Source organism: Rana temporaria, chromosome 3 (assembly GCF_905171775.1).
Source record: "Rana temporaria chromosome 3, aRanTem1.1, whole genome shotgun sequence".
NCBI classification, from domain to species: domain Eukaryota; kingdom Metazoa; phylum Chordata; class Amphibia; order Anura; family Ranidae; genus Rana; species Rana temporaria.
Window position 1 is genome coordinate 340,901,404 of NC_053491.1, and position 18,843 is coordinate 340,920,246.

Below are 18,843 nucleotides of genomic sequence, written 5' to 3' on the forward strand. Positions count from 1 at the left end.
CTCGCTGACCTCGGTAGTGTTGGGTGACTGGAGCTGTCAGTGACGTGGCGGCGTGTGGTCCCCATCTCTGGTGACGTCATCGCGGAGGAGAACCCCGGACGGCTGGTGCGCCACACACAGGTAATGTCACGTGTGTCCAACCTGCTGGAGAACTACGAGTCCCAGCGTGTCCAAACATCCTCTGCCACGGCGCTGACCCGCTTCCATTGTCTCTTCTCCCCTCTGATGTGTCATGTCTCATGTATGCTGTGCATGTAGAAGATAATATCACTTTTATTGGTGTATTATATATGTATATATACATATGGAGAGATGGTGGGAGCACTGAGTCTGTAGGTCGTATTAGGTAATGGAAGCATTGATAGGAATAGCACGGTAGGTGAGGCTTTCTGCCCAACTACTGCCAGCATGGACCGGCTTATTCGCACTAATAGCCAGATTCACGTAGACGCGCCTAACGTTAGGCAAGCGTAGCGTATCTCATATACGCTACGCCGCCGTAAGTTAGAGAGGCAAGTGCTGTATTCACAAAGCACTTGCGTCCTAAGTTACGGCGGCGTAGCATAAATGTGCCGGCGTAAGCGCGCCTAATTCAAATTGGGAAGAGGTGGGCATGACCCCACGTAATTGACGTTTTGAACGTACAGCGCATGCGCCGTCCGTGGACATAACCCATTGCGCATGCTCCAAATTACGCCGCAAAGTCTCATTGGTTTCGACGTGAACGTAAATTACGGCCAGCCCCATTCACGGACGACTTACGCAAACAACGTAAAATGTTTACAATTCGACGCGGTTCCGACGTCCATACTTAACATTGGCTGCACCATCTTTTTGGTGGTTTATCTTTACGCCTGAAAACGCCTTACGTAAACGGCGTATCTTTACTGCGACGGGCAAGCGTACGTTCGTGAATAGGCGTATCTCGCTGATTTACACATTCTAGGCGTAAATCAGCGTACACGCCCCTAGCGGCCAGCGTAAATAGACAGCTAAGATACGACGGCGCAGGCGGTCGTATCTTAGCAACATTTAAGCGTATCTCAATTTGAGAATACGCTTAAATATACGACGACGCAGATTCGGAGTTACAACTCTACCAGAATCTGGCTGTAAGAGTCGTTGTCAATGCAGAAACGCAGGAGATGGTCAGATGTTCCTGTCTTTGTATTCTGCAGGATTTCATGAGAACCATCAATAGAATCCCAATGTCCCAGGTCTTTAAAGAGGAACTCCGGCTGTCTTCCCCATTTTCTTTTCTGTCCCATGTACCTGATGGTGGTATCAGGACAGAGACTCACCCATCCAGTGGATCCAGCGTTGACCCGCTGAGATCCTCTTATGCCCACCATGTTTTGTCTGACATCATCGAAAGCCACCCCCCCCTGCATTTTCAGGTTCAGCGGGCGGGCCTCTCGATAATGCGCTGATAGACCCACTCTCTCGTCCTGTTCTTGAATGGAAGGCTATGCCTCTTGGGATATGTGTACATATCCCGAGGGGCACAGAGGCAGTGTGCAGGTCGTTCGCCTAAGGCGGGTGATGGGCATGGGTAGAGCTGCAGGATTAATCGTTAAAAAAATTGCGATCTCGATTCAACCCCCCCTTTGCGATCTTCATCCTGCATTTCCTTGATTCAGTGCAGAGAGTTCTCTGACAGCTGTAAAAAAACAAACAACAAAAAAAAACAGGCAGCCTGCCAAGTTTATCACAACATTGTCAGTGCTGGGGGATAACTATAAACAAAGTATCATTTGGTTCTTTTAGGTCAGTTTCACCAGTTAAAGTGGTTGTTAAATTGGTTGTAAACCCACTTAAAGGTTGCATTAATGCATATGCATTAAGGTAAAAAAACTTCTGTGGCCCCCAAGCCCCCCCCCCCCCATTTTACTCACCTGAGCCCTGGAATGTCTCTGCCCAGGGTTCTCGGCTCTTCATTGGATAGATTGATAGCAGCGCAGCCATTGGCTCCCACTGCTGTCAATCAAATCCAATGATGCAGGGCCAAATCATGCAATTGGCGGCTATGGACGCCGAATGCTGGATTCGGGAGCGAGTCCGCAAGGTAACCCCCTTGGTAGAGTGCTTCTCCTAGGAGGTTATCTTATGCTGGGAGTGCCGCTAGAGCTGCCGAGGGACCCCAGAAGAGGACAATCGAGGCCACACTGTGCAAAACAAGCTGCACAGTGGAGGTAAGTATGACATGTTAGTGTAGTTTTTGATCCCTGGTGTCTATAAATGCAGAGATTTTCGATTTTGCATGGGCTTCCACTTTAAATATACTTTCTGTGGTTTGAGTGCGGGGTCTCCCTCCTTGGTGAACCCCCCCACCCACTCCTTCATCCCCTTTCCTCTTTCCCCCTTCTTCTCTTCCCTTTCTTTTCTTCGCTTCTCCCCCTGTTGTTTTTTATTTTATTTTACCCCATCTTCCCCATAACAAGGTTTTTGTATTTGATGCTCTTATCTCGGGTGGCCCTTTACGTTGACTGTACAGATGTCAGAACCCTATGCCTCAGTTCATGTTGTTGTTGCTGCCATGTAATGTAGAAAATGTACTAAATAAAGAATAAAAAAGAGACAGTTGCCTCTCTGTCCACACTGTAAACTGATTTCAGTGTGGAATTTCGTCAATGCTGAGGTGACTGAATTCCTACACTTGTGCAGGGATGATGTCATCTCAGCCCAGCCAATAAAAATGGCAAGGGATCAAGCCCCAGGGCTGAAGATGTCAGCAGCCGACAAGGAGCTCCGTGGAATTGCAGCACTGGAGAGAAGGTGAATATAGCTCAGTTTTAAAGCAGATGCACCATTGCCCTTTTTCACGTTTAGACAAAAAGTGCCTAGGCAGGTGAGGGGCATCTGTAGATAGAAGCAAACTTTGCATCTTTGACTAAAGTTGAATAATGCCCTTGCTATAGGTGCAGGCCTCACGATGCCTGATTGGAAAACTCCCAGAGGTCTCATCCTCCTGTCCTGTCTTGTTGATAGTATGCTGCTGAGAGACTCTCTACTACTACTACTACTACTACTACTCCCTACTGCTATTACTACTACTCCCTATTACTGTTTTTCTTCACAATCACTGGAGCAAGCGCACAAATACCGAGCTCAAAACTACTTTATCAAGGGACTGATAGCGCATGTGAGGCGGTTTGAATCGGAGAAAGAGCTCACTCCTGTGACGGTGAAGGTGAACAGTAAGAGCCGGGAGTGTTCTCCTATCAAAAAGGCAGGACAGTATGATGCCATCTCTGAGTTTTTTTTATTCAGGCTTGCAGGAGATATGTTAACGGCCTACACCTATAGCAAGGACATTATCCAACTTTAGTCAAAGCTGCAAAGTTTGTTTTTATATACAATCCCAGTTCCAAAATAGTTGGGATGCTTTTTATAATTAACATAAAAACAGAATGCAATGATTTACAAATCTCATAAACCCGTATTTTATTCACAATAGAAAATAGAAAGCATATCAAATGTTTAAACCAAATTTAAATTGATGGCACCAACGCGTATCAAAAAAGTTGGGACAGGGCAACAAAAAGCTGACAAAGTAAGTGGTAATAACAAGGGAGAGCTGGAAGAATATTTTGCAGCTAATTAGGATAATTGGCAACCGGTCAGTAACATGATTGGGTATAAAAAGAGAATCTTAGAGAGTCCGAGTGTCTCAGAAGTAAAGATGGGCAGAGGGTCACCAATCTGTGAAAAAGTGTGTCTAAAAATTGTCAAACAATTTGAGAATAATTAGTAGAAGAAAAAAGGGTTGGGACTCTAAAAGGTGTAAAAACTTCCTCTCAAAATAATCATTCACACACAAACATAGGTTAAAAAGGGATATATATCCCTCAAAACCTTAACCAGCTAATTCCCAAACACCAACACCCCTGAAGGTCGTGATTCATCCTACTATGTGGGAATAGTGTTGTTATATCTATTTTGTATATCCAGAAAACAGAAATAAAACATAAAAATATCAATATCAGATTGGGGAGGATAATCACAAGCCCAACACGTTTCGCCTTGTAGGCTTCTTCAAGGGCTCAGAGGAGTGTGGTAAGAAAGAGCTGTTAGATAGAAAAGAGACATAGACATAAGATACATCTAGAATAAATTAATTCATCATAAATGTCAACATTAACTATTTAGATTCAATACAAACCTACAATGAGTATGAGATAAAGTGTATCTCAGGAGGAGCCAGAAAGATCTCTCCAACTGCGGTCATACAAAGGATGGGCATAAGGTGGGAAAAAAAAGGGGGGGGAGTTGGGAACCCCTAGCATACACACCAGGTATATTTATAGTTCGAGTTGGTATATAAAACACTGGCAAAAGAGGGAGGGGAAATTAATTAAACTTGGAAATCTGTACGCGTACACCCACCAAGAGGAAAATACATAAACACACCTGCTGTACAAGTATACATGTGCATCTAATATAAGGACAAGTGGACTATCTAAAAGCATGGTGGTCTGAAATTGCACAAATAAAATAAACATCAATTCATTCATTAGTAGATCTAAATAGTTCCCAAGGAGAGAGATAATCCCAACATGAGGTAATCCTAAAAAATACTTTCAGCCACAATACCTCTAAATAGTAGTCCAATGGTCTCCTGCCTCAATGTCCACAGAGAGATGGCTGTTGCTCTAAACAAAAGCTCCATCCATATGTCCTACGGGATTGATCGATCGATCAACTTGGTACACTCAGCCTGCCCATTAATGTTTGGAATCTCGGCCCGTGCCTGCTGATTCGAACTATCTATGGCCAGCCTTACCAAGGGTAGTCTGCATGTACAGTTTGCCTAGGAATGCCCACTCCTACAGACTAACATCCACCCACCAAGAGCCAGGCCGCTGCTTGTGTCAGGGATGAATGCTCTTGAGAGGAGTACTGAGGCAAGGTGTTGTGATGTTTTTAGGATGCTGTGTACAGCACCATGCTGAGCACATCCACCAGTCATGATCTGCCTGCATTGCATAGGGAAGCATGAAGGCTTACTGGTGACGTCACTAAAATAAAATAAGGCTCACTGGGTCATAATTCATTTTATGTACTTCAGGGAGGAATCAAGGAAGGCATAATATACAGCAAGAAGATTAACTAGTTCACCTCTTTGGACATGTCTGGTAGCAGCTTTGAGCTTGTTTTAATTTTTACCTGCAGAATCCTGGTTTTAATTTAAACGCATAGGTGTGCGCTAGGTAGGCCTGGGCACACCCTAATCCTGGGGTTGGCAACCCGTCAATGGTGGGCAGGTGACAGGTAAACTGCAATCCTTCCTTGCCAACCCTCAGAACTTGGACTGGAAAAGCGGCGGGGTGGAATTTAGTGGAACCGATCTGTATTTTCCTCCTGCAGCAGCTGAAAGTAGGCTTCTCTTCTTCTCCCTCTCATCGACATTCAACTGCCACAGGAGGAAAATACAGGGAATCTGTACCAATATATGCCACCCCTCTTGTCCCCTTTTCTCTTCTTTCTGTTGCTTGGGTCCCCCTGTGTGCTCCCTGGCTCCCCCTTCCTCCCATTGTTTCAGGATGGAGAGTGGGAAAGAGGCCGGTAAATATGTCAAATGCATATGTGTTGGAGGATTAGGGTGCAAGCCATAATGCAATAGGCTGTGCACACCTATGTTTAAACATAATCGTGGCAGCCGATCATGAGCTGTGAAGCATTTAAAACGTCACCTATTGATTATTTTGAGTGCCGAAATATTTTGCCATTTAGTGCATGCAGTATTGAGGCCTGATGAATTTGGTGTCTATTTACTCTACATTACCTCATCTTTTAAATCTGTACAAAAAAAATTTGTTTAAATTAAGATTTTTTTCCTTTTAAAATATTGATTTATTCAACAGTTGTACAAATATTATTCGACATAAAACATTGCATCTGCTATATTTTTATTCAACAAGGCCTCTGCTTTCAGATAATTTGTAATATTCTGGAAGTTTTAGGTATTTTATAATCAAAAATGCAGATTTTAACCACTTAAGGACCGCCGCACGACGATATATACGTCGGCAAAATGGCACGGCTGGGCACAGGGACGTATATATACGTCCCCTTTAAGAGCCCAGCCGTGGGTCGCGAGCGCGCCACCGTGGGTGTCCCGCGATTGGGTCACAGAAGCTGAAGAACGGGGAGAGGTGAGTGTAAACACACATTCCTAGTTCTTCTGTGTGGCAATGTCAGTGATCGTCTGTTCCCTGATATAGGGAACGACGATCACTGACGTCACACGTCCAGCCCCGCCCCCCTACAGTTAGAAACACTTATGATGTCACACTTTACCCCTACAGCACCACCTAGTGGTTACCACCTTCACTACCATTGTCATTTTCACAGTAATCAGTGCATCTTTTTATAGCGCTTTTCGCTGTGAAAATGATGGTCCGAAAAATTTGTCAAAGGTGTCCGATGTGTCCGCCATAATGTCGCAGTCACGAAAAAAATCGCTGATCACCGTCATTAGTAGTAAAAAAAATTATTATTAATAAAAATGGCATAAAACTATCCCCTATTTTGTAAACGCTATACATTTTCTTTACTAAAAATAGGTAGAAGAATACGTATCGGCCTAAACTGAGGAAAAAATATGTTTTTTTATATCTTTTTTGGGGATATTTATTATAGCAAAAAATTAAAAATATTGCATTTTTTTTTGTCGCTCTATTTTTGTTTATAGCGCAAAAAATAAAAACCGCAGAGGTGATCAAATACCACCAAAAGAAATCTCTATTTATGGGAAAAAAAGAACGGCAATTTTGTTTGGGAGCCACGTTGCACGACTGCGCAATTGTCAGTTAAAGCAACGCAGTGCCGAATTGCAAAAAGGGGCAAGGTCCTTAACCTGCATATTGGTCCGGGTCTTAACCGGTTAACGTGTGTGAAAAATTAAAAAACTTGCTCTAGAGGAGAACTGTTTAGATTTCAGGTTTTAATTTAATATTCTTTATCGGTAATCCATAACATTTCAAAAGTTTGCAGGCAGAAGCTGTGTGAAAAGAAATTTGGCCTGGTGACGGTTTTGTAATTGTGGCAGTCACGTGTTCCGGGTCAGTGAAAAGATCGAAGCCAAAGGATCTGCATAATAGGCAGAGAACTAGATGTTCCAGGTCACATATATCTTTCATGACAGGTGTACTGTAACCTTTTTACTGCCTGACCAACTTTTCCATTTTTCACACACGTTAAAATCTGCATTTATGACTACAAAATACCTAAAACTCCAAGAATATTACATATTATCTGAAAGCAGATGCCTTGTAGAATACAAATATGGCAGTTGCAATTTTAGTCCAATAATATTTGCACAACTGTTAAATAAATCTATATTTTAAAGGAAAAAATATTTAAACCCATTTTTTTTTGTACAAAATAAAATATGAGATAATGTAGTGAAAATAGACACCAAATGCGTTAAGCCTTAAAATTTCATGCCTTGAAAAGTTACCTAAAACTATATATTATATATAAAACTGAGAACCTGAACCTTTTCTTTATTTTCAACACGCATACAGTCTAAAGGAGTGCCATAGTTTAACACAAAAAAAAGTCATTACATCTTGGCATTGTCCAGAAGAGGGCCAACACAGGTAAATTGAATGACAACAAAAGAGTAACCCAGACCAGTGTTTCTCATCTCCAGTCCTCAAGGCATCCAAACAGATCAAGTAAAATAATGGAAAGCCTAAAAACATGACCTGTTGGGGAGCCTTGAGGACTGGAGTTGAGAAACACTAACCCAGACCATAGAGGTGCAAGCTCAAATGCATATATGAGAGATAAGTATCTTGTCTGAAGGCATAGAAATTTACAGGTCAACTGTGATCGAAAGACAAAGGCACTCTCTCCGACTGAATAGCTCCATTTTGCATAAATGGGCAGAACTAAGAGGGTAAAAGACAAGAAGAGATGCTGAAACTGGGGTCCGAACCATTTTTGTACACGTTATGTTTTAGGCCTGAAAAGTATTTAAATTTGTTTCCGAAAGCAAAGAACCTGGACAACAAAACAGTAGTTGCAAATAATAATATTATTAGTATATTATATCAGGGCTCGACAAATCCCGGGTGCCAGGTCGCCATGGCGATTAGAAATAGGGTCCTGGCGACTTGGCTTGGAAGGGGGGCAAAAAAAAAAACATTTTTTTTATTTTTTTTTGTGAGCCGTTGGTATTACAAGTTATTACCACCAGATGTGTAAGCTGGCGCCATCTGGTGGTGGACGTTGGTATTACAAGTTAAGCATTAAGTTAAACAGCAATTCTAATGTAATTTTTCACTATTTTTCACTATTTTCACTGCCATCTTCTTCCCTCTAATTAGAACCCCCAAACATTATATTTATATTTTTATCCTAACACCCTAGAGAATACAATGGCAAACGTTGCAATACTTTCTGTCACGCCGTATTTGCGTAGCGGTCTTACAAGCGCACTTTTTTGGGAAAAAATGACACTTTTTTTAATAAAAAAATAAAACCGTAAAGTTATCCCCATTTTTTTTAATATTATGAAAGATAATGTTACGCCGAGTAAATTCATACCCAACATGTCACGCTTTAAAATTGCGTCCACTCGTGGAATGCCGACAAACTTTTACCCTTTAAAATCTTCATAGGCGACGTTTAAAAAAATATACAGGTTGCATGTTTTGAGTTACAGATGAGGTCTAGGGTTAGAATTATTCCTCTCGCTCTACCTTTTGCGGCGATACCTCACATGTGTGGATTAAACACCGTTTACATATGCGGGCGCTGCTCGCGTATGTGTTCGCTCCTGCACGCAAGCTCGTCGGGACGGGGCGCGTTTTCTGGCTCCTAACTTTTTTAGCTGGCTCCTAGATTCCAAGCAAATTTGTCAAACCCTGTATTATATATACAATATTAGAGCAACTTTTTTTTTTTAAACAAATATTTTCAGAAAAAAAATCAATGAAGTAAATTTTAGTGTGCAAAACCACAATATATTTGTTTGTAAATTATAAAAGATGAAGTTATGCCGAGTAAATAGATACCCAACATGACAAGCCTTAAAATTGTGCGTGTCAGTGAAACGGCAACAAACTTTAGTACCCAAAATTGTCCATAGGCGACATTTTACCCAGCGACACCTGCCAGGCCCATTCCAGACATGAGGGTGAAACAGCAGAGCCCTGGGTACATGGTAGGATGGAGGGGTTGCTTGGGAGGCTGTGAAAGTAATCGGGCAGCTTTACAGCCCCAGAGTCACTTACTTCAGAAAGCTGACATTTTGATTGACAAGTACACATACACTCATGAATGCTGTAGCTGCATTTGGATGCATATTTAGAGGTTCACTTTATTTATCGTGTCACTGCCCCCCCCCCCCCCTCCCCCCCCACACACACACGGTTTATAATCACCTTTCTTGGCTCCCATGCTGCCATATTTACCAGGAAAAAGAAAGAGCCCTTTGTAAGTTCCAAATCAATCTGGTTGGAGCTGATACAAGGCTAAGAACACTTGCCCCCAAGTGACAGGGCTGGGGCCTAGTGATCGGCTGCTGAGGCACACAACATTGTATCACCGAGGAAGGAAAAAGAGAGTCAGATGGTATCCCATACTCTGAAATATCAAGTTTTCCATGTAGCTCTGCGAGTAAAAGGAAGCTGAGTAAAAACAGCAGGTAGACCTGTGAATCTGTAATGTTAAGGTTTGCTCCTTATTGTTGGCTTTATTTAAGAATATCTTCTTTGTTTACATATCTTTTTTACCCCAGATGTTTTAAAAATGTCTGAAAAGGACAGCACTGAAAGCACTGGGGAGCCCAGCCACTCCCAGGAGGAACGAAATGCTGACCCCAAAGACGATAGTCCTGTAGAGGAGAAACATACAGGCTCTGAACCTGTAGAGGAGAAACATACAGGCTCTGAACCTGTAGAGGAGAAACATACAGTCTCTGAACCTGTAGAGGAGAAACATACAGTCTCTGAACCTGTAGAGGAGAAACATACAGTCTCTGAACCTGTAGAGGAGAAACATACAGTCTCTGAACCTGTAGAGGAGAAACATACAGTCTCTGAACCTGTTGCCATAACTCGGAAACGCCCCGAGTCAAAGTCCAGCAGTCTATCCATTGACGAGGAGGAGACTCAAACTACAGACAATCCGGAGCAGGTATGGGGATAAGAGAGCTGCTATTGTAGCTATTAATTCTCAAATGAATATACTGTATATAAATATATATATATATTTTATGTTGACCTGTTATTTTTGGGTCTTTTTTTTTTTTTTTTTTTTACAGGAAATCTTAATTTTGATGACATTGCATTTTAATTAGATAAATAAATTAAAGTCATTATGATAAGATATTACAGACTGCATGGAGATGAAAGGTCAAAAGGACCAGGTCCATACTGATAAACTTTTCTTTATCAGTATTGATGTGTTGTAAGCAGCACCAGGCATTTAGGTAATATTAATTATCACTTATATAGCATCCTACAGTTGTATGTGCAGATTTTTCCTGTTTAGTAAAACATTGATACACGACCGACGTCTAGGCTTCCTTGGTTTTACCGCAAGAACCTTAATAGATAGACGCACAGCATTACATACAGTGGAACCTTGGATTACGAGCATAATCGGTTCCAGGAGAATGCTCGTAATCCAAAGCACTCGCATATCAAAGCGAGTTTCCCCATAGAAGTCAATGGAAACGAAAATAATTTGTACCGCATTGACTTCTATGGCATGCAATACCGCATGTGGCCAGTGGTGGTGGGGTGTCGGAGAGCCTTGGAGATACTCGAAAAGGCACAGGGACAGCTCAGCTGAACTCGGAAAGGCTTGGGAAGGGAGTATTTCCGAACGGCTCGAATATACTCTGCTCGGCTCCAGCGCCCCACGCACCTCAGGCCAAATGCAGTACTGCACACCGCAGAAGCTTGAATCCTGCTCGTTTTGCGAGACAACACTTGCAAACTGAGTCAGGATTTAAAAAAAAAAGTGCTCGTATTGTGAAACGCTCATTAACCACGTTCACTTACAATCTGAGGTTTCACTGTATATAGTTACATTGTTTTATAAGGTTGAAAAAAGACACTAATGTCTTGTAAGCAGTACAGCTAGGCAACTCCTATCCTAATATTTATCAGTGGTTCTAAATAAATAACTACTGCATTAGGGAACAGACACAAAGAGAGACACTCTGCATCTTTCCAAATAACTGTTCTGGTTTTTCAGTACATTTGATATATATTTTTTGAAACCATGCTTATGTAAGTATCACATTGATATTACTATTGTAAACAGTACATAGATGGGCTAGTGTCTTTTCAGGGTCTTAGGAATGGGAGTATGTGGCAGAAAAGTTGGTGTGATGCCAAGGACCTTCCCTGTAGTAGACAAAGCATACAAAATTAACATATACAGAGTTGAAAAAAAATCTCACACAGATCCATCCAGTTCCACCTATGTCACATATTGCTGATCAGTTGCGCCCTATTCACACTTGCAAATTGGGGTGCAATTAGATAAGGAAGACCTGGGGGGGGGGGGTTCCAGACAGTTAGCTGTGGTCAGGAAGCCCCTGAGAGACAAACAGCTCCCGCAGCTATTTGCAGCTGCTCAAGTGTATTTGCAGGTAGAAGCAATTACCTGCAAATGATTGGCCCTGGGCTCAGACTGTCTGCAACCAACGCTGATCCTTCAGGCTCAGCTCGAAAATCAATGTTTCCCTATGGGAGCCGTCTTAACTAGTCCGACGCATGTCGGACCGACTTTGAAAATGCTCCCTGTACTACTTTGATACTACTGCAGCCCATTAAATATCATTGAAGTCGGATCAAAGTCCGAACGCCGTCTTGCATGCTCCGACTTTGGCATGCGACTTGTGCTCTGCTGATCTTGAGGGGGACCTCCACACCAAATTTTAAATAAAAAAACGGCATGGGTTCCCCCTCCAGGAGCATACCAGGCCCTTGGGTCAGGAAAGGGGGTGGGTACGAGCGTGCAGGGGGGGGGGCCTCTTTCTGACAACCCTGGCCATTGGTTGTCGGGGGCTTATCGGAATCTGGGAGCCCTGTTTAATAAGGGGGCCCCCAGATCCCGGCCCTCCACCCTAGGTGAATGAGTATGGGGTACATTGTACCCCTACCCATTCACCTGGAGGAAAGGTGTCAAGAAAAAAAAAACGCACTACACAGGTTTTTAAAGTCATTTATTAGGCCGCTCAGGGGGTCTCCTTCCGACTTTGGGGGTCTCTTCCGACTTTCCAGCTCCCGCTCTCCGGTGCCTTCTCCGCGCTCTCCGGTGCTTTCTGCCTTCTGCCTGGCTCCTCTGCTATCTTCTTCCAGGTCTTTTACTAGCGGTGGCCTGGTCTTCCCCGTTGTCTTCTTCCCTCTTCTCTTGTCCCGATGTTGACACAACGCTCTCTCCCGCTGTAATGCTGTGTGCGTGGTGCACAATGATTTATATAGTCATGGGGCGTGGTCATCTGGTGATGTCACCCGGTGACCCCGCCTCTTATGACGTCACAGTTCCATCATTCCCCGGGACTGTGATGTCATAAGAGGCGGGGTCACCTGGTGACATCACCAGATGACCATGCCTATATAAATCATTGTGCACCGCACACACGGCATTACAGCGGGAGAGAGCGTTGTGTCAATATCGGGACAAGAGAAGAGGGAAGAAGACAACGGGGAAGACTGGGCCACTGCTAGTAAAAGACCTGGAAGAAGATAGCGGAGGAGCCCGGCAGTATGCAGAAAGCATCGGAGAGCGCAGACTCAGAAACACCAGTGCAGCATTGGATGAAAAATGCAAGGGTCTGTCAGGAGCCCAGAAACTCATTGACCTTTTATACACACATACGAATTACAAGCAAACAGATTACAGGTGAGGATGGTTGCCTTTAACAGCCATTCAAACAGCTTTGTGTAATTTTGTGTGCATGTTATCAGGCCAAAAATCACCAGGGTATGTAAACTTTTGATCAGGGTAATTTGGGTAGTTTCTGTTGTGATTATGATTTAAAAAGAGAAAACACAGTTGATTGATAATAAATGGCTTCAGCCAAACACTAAACTAAAGTGATAATGTGCAAAAACAAATATGGGATATGTAGTACAGTAATTAAAATGTAAACGGCAGATTGGACACTGCAAAGCATGCATAAAATCAGAAAGTTGTGGAAAGAGATGGCCTGCAGACAGGCAGAACTCGCAACACGAAAGGAGATTTTTCAAATCAGATTATATTGTCAAATATAACCATTGTTTGTATTACTATTACAATGCTTATGTTAAAAAAATATAAGTGTATGCTGTGACCATAGAACTCCCTTAAATTATTATCTACAAGTTTTATTTTTATATCCTTGTCCTTATATCTATTTCTTCTGCAGGATTCTGCTACCAAATCCTCTTCATCCTGGGGATACTGGGGTAGCTGGGGAAAGTCTTTAATATCTACTGCTTCAGCCACTGTGGCGACTGTAGGTGAGTATTTTTGTCCAACCATGAAACCAGTCATATGAGCCTTAGCCCACAGTGTGTACCTATGTCTATGTAGGGCAAAGCAACAGGTTCCCTAGATCAGTGGTCATCAACCTTGTCCTGCAGGGCCCACTAACAGGCCAGGTTTGCAAGGTAACTGAAATACATCACAGCTGATATCATTTGCTGCTCAGTGATTGCAGTATTCTAGACTGCATCTCCCCAAGGTAATACATAAAACCTGGCCTGTTAGTGGGCCCTGCAGGAAAGGGTTGATGACCACTGCCCTAGATCACCCCCTTCCTCAATGCTCCTTCAAGCTGGACGCAGAATGGTGGATAGGATACTTACATTACACTTTAAAGAGACCCTGTCAACAGACAATTCATTTCAACAACTAACCTCTTTAAAGTTTTATATGTGCATTTAACATATTTTATGCATAAAATGTACTTATAAAAGCCTTTCTTGTTTAAACATCTCAAAGCTCTGAGACTGCCGCTAAGAGCTGCCATCTTGGATGTGATGTCACCAGACTCTTATAGAGCGTTTAGTATTTATTTTGCTCCCTCACTGCCAGTTGTATAAAAGGTTTTAGTGGGAAGTGAAAAGGAAAAGGGTGCAGGAGCTGGGTCAGCACAGACACTGATTAGACACTCCCAGGAAAGGTGGAGGCTATGGTGTCCAAGGGGAAAAAGGTGGTGTTGCTGGAGAATTGATTAGTCTTGCAATTTCTGAGGCATATTGCAAGTGTATCCAACACAATTTATGGAGAAGAAAAACACTCCAAGCAAGCATTTTTAAGTAGGAGAGAGATTTTTTTTTTTTTTTTTTTTTTTTTTTAAGCTGGACTTCATGAGATTAGAAAATATGTGAGGAGGCTAAGTTGTTTGGTGACAAACTGATTCTACCCTACATTATTAAAGGAGATTGGCCTACATACCATGGATAGTGGATGAGCATTTTGGGTAAGCTATTGGTCAAATTAACATGTGATTATTTGGAAATGAAAGACATACAGTGAGGAAAATAAGTATTTGAACAACCTGCTATTTTGCAAGTTCTCCCACTTGGAAATCATGGAGGGGTCTGAAATTGTTATCGTAGGTGCATGTCCACTGTGAGACATAATCAAAAAAAAAAAATCCAGAAATCACAATGTATGATTTTTTTTACTATTTATTTGTGTGATACAGCTGCAAATAAGTATTTGAACACCTGAGAAAATCAATGTTAATATTTGGTACAGTAGCCTTTGTTTGCAATTACAGAGGTCAAACGTTTCTTGTAGTTTTTCACCAGGTTTGCACACACTGGAGGAGGGATTTTGGCCCACTCCTCCACACAGATCTTCTCTAGATCAGTCAGGTTTCTGGACTATCGCTGAGAAACACGGAGTTTGAGCTCCCTCCAAAGATTCTCTATTGGGTTTAGGTCTGGAGACTGGCTAGGCCACGCCAGAACCTTGATATGCTTCTTACAGAGCCACTCCTTGGTTATCCTGGCTGTGTGCTTTGGGTCATTGTCATGTTGGAAGACCCAGCCTCGAACCATCTTCAAAGCTCTAACTGAGGGAAGGAGGTTGTTGCCCAAAATCTCGCAATACATGGCCCCGGTCATCCTCTCCTTAATACAGTGCAGTCGCCCTGTCCCATGTGCAGAAAAACACCCCCAAAGCATGATGCTACCACCCCCATGCTTCACAGTAGGGATGGTGTTCTTGGGATGGTACTCATCATTCTTCTTCCTCCAAACACGGTTAGTGGAATTATGACCAAAAAGTTCAATTTTGGTCTCATCTGACCACATGACTTTCTCCCATGACTCCTCTGGATCATCCAAATGGTCATTGGCAAACTTAAGACGGGCCTTGACATGTGCTGGTTTAAGCAGGGGAACCTTCCGTGCCATGCATGATTTCAAACCATGACGTCTTAGTGTATTACCAACAGTAACCTTGGAAACGGTGGTCCCAGCTCTTTTCAGGTCATTGACCAGCTCCTCCCGTGTAGTCCTGGGCTGATTTCTCAACTTTCTTAGGATCATTGAGACCCCACGAGGTGAGATTTTGCATGGAGCCCCAGTCCGAGGGAGATTGACAGTCATGTTTAGCTTCTTCCATTTTCTAATGATTGCTCCAACAGTCGACCTTTTTTCACCAAGCTGCTTGGCAATTTCCCTGTAGCCCTTTCCAGCCTTGTGGAGGTATACAATTTTGTCTCTAGTGTCTTTGGACAGCTCTTTGGTCTTGGCCATGTTAGTAGTTGGATTCTTACTGATTGTATGGGGTGGACAGGTGTCTTTATGCAGCTAATGACCTCAAACAGGTGCATCTAATTTAGGATAATAAATGGAGTGGAGGTGGACATTTTAAAGGCAGACTAACAGGTCTTTGAGGGTCAGAATTCTAGCTGATAGACAGGTGTTCAAATACTTATTTGCAGCTGTATCATACAAATAAATAGTTAAAAAATCATAAATTGTGATTTCTGGAATTTTTTTTTTTGATTATGTCTCTCACAGTGGACATGCACCTACGATGACAATTTCAGACCCCTCCATGATTTCCAAGTGGGAGAACTTGCAAAATAGCAGGGTGTTCAAATACTTATTTTCCTCACTGTACGTCCCAACTTTTTGAGATGGGAATGAGGGACACCTATTAGGAAAAGTATGCAGGCATAGGACAAACACCCTGCCACACTCCCTTAAAGGAGAATTATACAAAAAAAGATTAGTTAAACCCTCAAGTGCTTTTTTTTACCACAACTATTCCTTTATATTGGCTATTGAAATTTACAAATGCAGCAATTTAGAAATTGGATGAAAGGATTAGAACTGGGAAGGACTTTTTGAAAGATAAATAGTGCATTTTATATACAACTAGAAAAGGAGGCAGTACAACAAATACGTGTAACTACACGTACCAAGTGCATGTAAAAAAAAAAACTACAAAATTTGCCTAATTTAATGAAACTGTGGGCTAGATTCAGAGACATTTGCCCTATCGCAGCGTATCAGAGATACGCTACGCCGCCGTATCTTACCTGGCGGAATTTCGAATCCAGGAAGATTTTGCGCCGTAAGTTACGGCGGTGTAGTGTATTTCACGGCGCGTATTTCAAATTGGGTGGGTAGGAGGGGTGATTCATTTAAATGAGTGAAAAACAAAAGTGCAGCGCCAAACATGAAAATCTAACCAAACATAGGTGTGGCTAGAAAAATAAACACAAGTGTGATGTACTGTATCACACTTCAAGATTTAAGAGGATAAAACGCTGATGCGATATATTCAAACACTCATCCGACATGTGAGAAAAATAATCAATGAATGATAAAGTTCAACGTGAATGGTGAGAATTCGTAAAACACATTAATATTGTGTATATGGGGGGTTATCCACAAAGCCGCGGCGCAACGTAACTTTTCGGATTTAAGTTACTCCGCCGCAAAATTCCCAAGTTAGGTGCCGATCCACAAAGCACTTACCTGGAATTTTGCGGCGCTGTAACTTAAATCCGTCCGGCGCAAGGCGTTCCTATTCAAATGGGCGAGTCCCATTTAAATTAGGCGCGCTCCCGCGCCGGACGTACTGCGCATGCTCCGTCGGGTAAATTACCCGACGTGCATTGCGCTAACTGACGTCGCTCCGACGTCATTTGCTTAGACGTTAACGTAAATGGCGTCCAGCGCCATTCACGGACGTCTTACGCAAACGACGTAGAATTTAAAATTCGACGCGGGAACGACGGCCATACCTAACATGGCTTAAGACAACTAGGGCTTAGCCCTAGTTTTACGCGGCGGAACTCGACGTAAACGACGTAGATTTAGAGCGACGGGCCCGTCGGAGCGTTCGTGGATCGCCGTAACTGGTCATTTGCATATTCTACGCCGGCTGCAATGGCCTCGCCACCTAGCGGCCGGCCTAGAATTGCATCCTTAAGATCCGACAGTGTAATTCAATTACACATGTCGGATCTTCTGCCTAACTATGGGAAACTGAGTCTGTGGATCAGTTCCATAGTTAGGACCAGGGATACGACGGAGTAACAGCAGTTACTCCGCCGTATCTCTTTTGAGGATCTGGCCCATGGTGTCCATCCCATTATATCCAGCCTTCAAAGTTTATATGGTAACTGATGTTAGTAAATTTCAATGCAACAGTGGCTACGATCCCATTAACCGGTATTTCCAATCATCAAGAGGTAGAGAGAAAATAAAATGCCCTTACCAGAAGTGGTGGACCCAGCAACACCGTACGGTGGTGGGTCAAACGTGCTTAATCAACCCAACGAGTGGGGGGCAACTTCTCTCGATGGTTCTGGACCGTAGCTCTCCACGCTGGTAGAAATCTAAACCAACTGGATCCTTGACATAGAAGTGGTATCAACAGCTTCCTTGTAGGCATAGGATGGACTCATCATAAAAAAAGAGAAAGAAAAGAAAAAAACAAAAGAGGACGCCTCCTCATAGTGTAAAAAAGCAACATTTATTGTTCAAAAAGCCACACATGAACACACTCAGCAATACAACACTGAAAATACGTAAAACCACAGCAAGGAAAAAAGCCAAAAATGGAATATAAAAATATAAAAATCCCTGTATTCAATAAACAGCACAGTTAGGAATGGCTGGGGCCAATGTATGTGCCCGAACGGTTTCGTGTAATGACACTTCAACTGGGGCATACTGAGGGGGGGTGATTCATTTAAATGAAGCGCGTCCCCGCGCCCATTCAGATGCGCATGCTTCGTTTTGAAATTTCCCGCCGTGCTTTGCGCGAAATGACGTCGCACCAACGTCATTTTTTGAACTTCGACGTCAGTTACGTCCTTTCCTATTCACGGACGACTTACGCAAAAAATTTTTTTTTTTAATTCGACGTGGGAACGACGGCCATACTTTAACATTGCAAGTCTAACTATAGGCCACAAAATAGCAGCTCTAACTATACGCCAGGAAAAGCCGAATAGCGACGACGTAAGAGAATGCGACGGCCGCGCGTACCTTCGTGGATCGACGGAAAATGCTAATTAGCATACCTGACGCGGAAAACGACGCGAACTCCACCCAGCGGGCACCAAAGTATTGCACCTACGATCCGAAGGTGTATGAAGCCTGTCGGATCGAAGCCAAAAGCCGTCGTATCTTGGTTTGAGGATTCAAACTAAAGATACAACGCTGCAAATTTGAAAGTACGCCGGTGTATCAGTAGATACGCCAGCGTACTTGCTCTGTGAATCTGGCCCTGTCTTGCTATCAGCCTTTTGAAATTTACTGCACAGCAGCACTCAGACTAGAAGTGAAAGCTATTTGGGTTTGCTGAGCCCTTTCAGTTAACATCTTGAAGTGATTGTAAAGTCTTTTT

General features: G+C 42.9%; 1 protein-coding gene across 5 annotated transcripts in view; it reads left to right on the forward strand.

Moving 5' to 3' along the window:
* Positions 1-14: 14 nt before the first annotated feature.
* FAM114A2 (family with sequence similarity 114 member A2) overlaps positions 15-18,843 on the forward strand; it is an 80,133-nt gene continuing 61,304 nt past the window's right edge. Inside the window, exons 1-4 of one of the 5 annotated variants that reach the window (XM_040345104.1) lie at positions 15-120; positions 9,752-10,012; positions 10,043-10,149; positions 13,382-13,475. In XM_040345104.1, coding sequence (XP_040201038.1) covers positions 9,763-10,012; positions 10,043-10,149; positions 13,382-13,475 — 451 coding nt within the window. In that variant the 5' untranslated portion in view covers positions 15-120; positions 9,752-9,762. Of the gene's footprint in view, positions 121-2,714; positions 2,776-9,751; positions 10,150-13,381; positions 13,476-18,843 lie in introns of those variants that run through there. The other 4 variants (XM_040345103.1, XM_040345105.1, XM_040345100.1 and 1 more) reach the window with 4 other exon arrangements.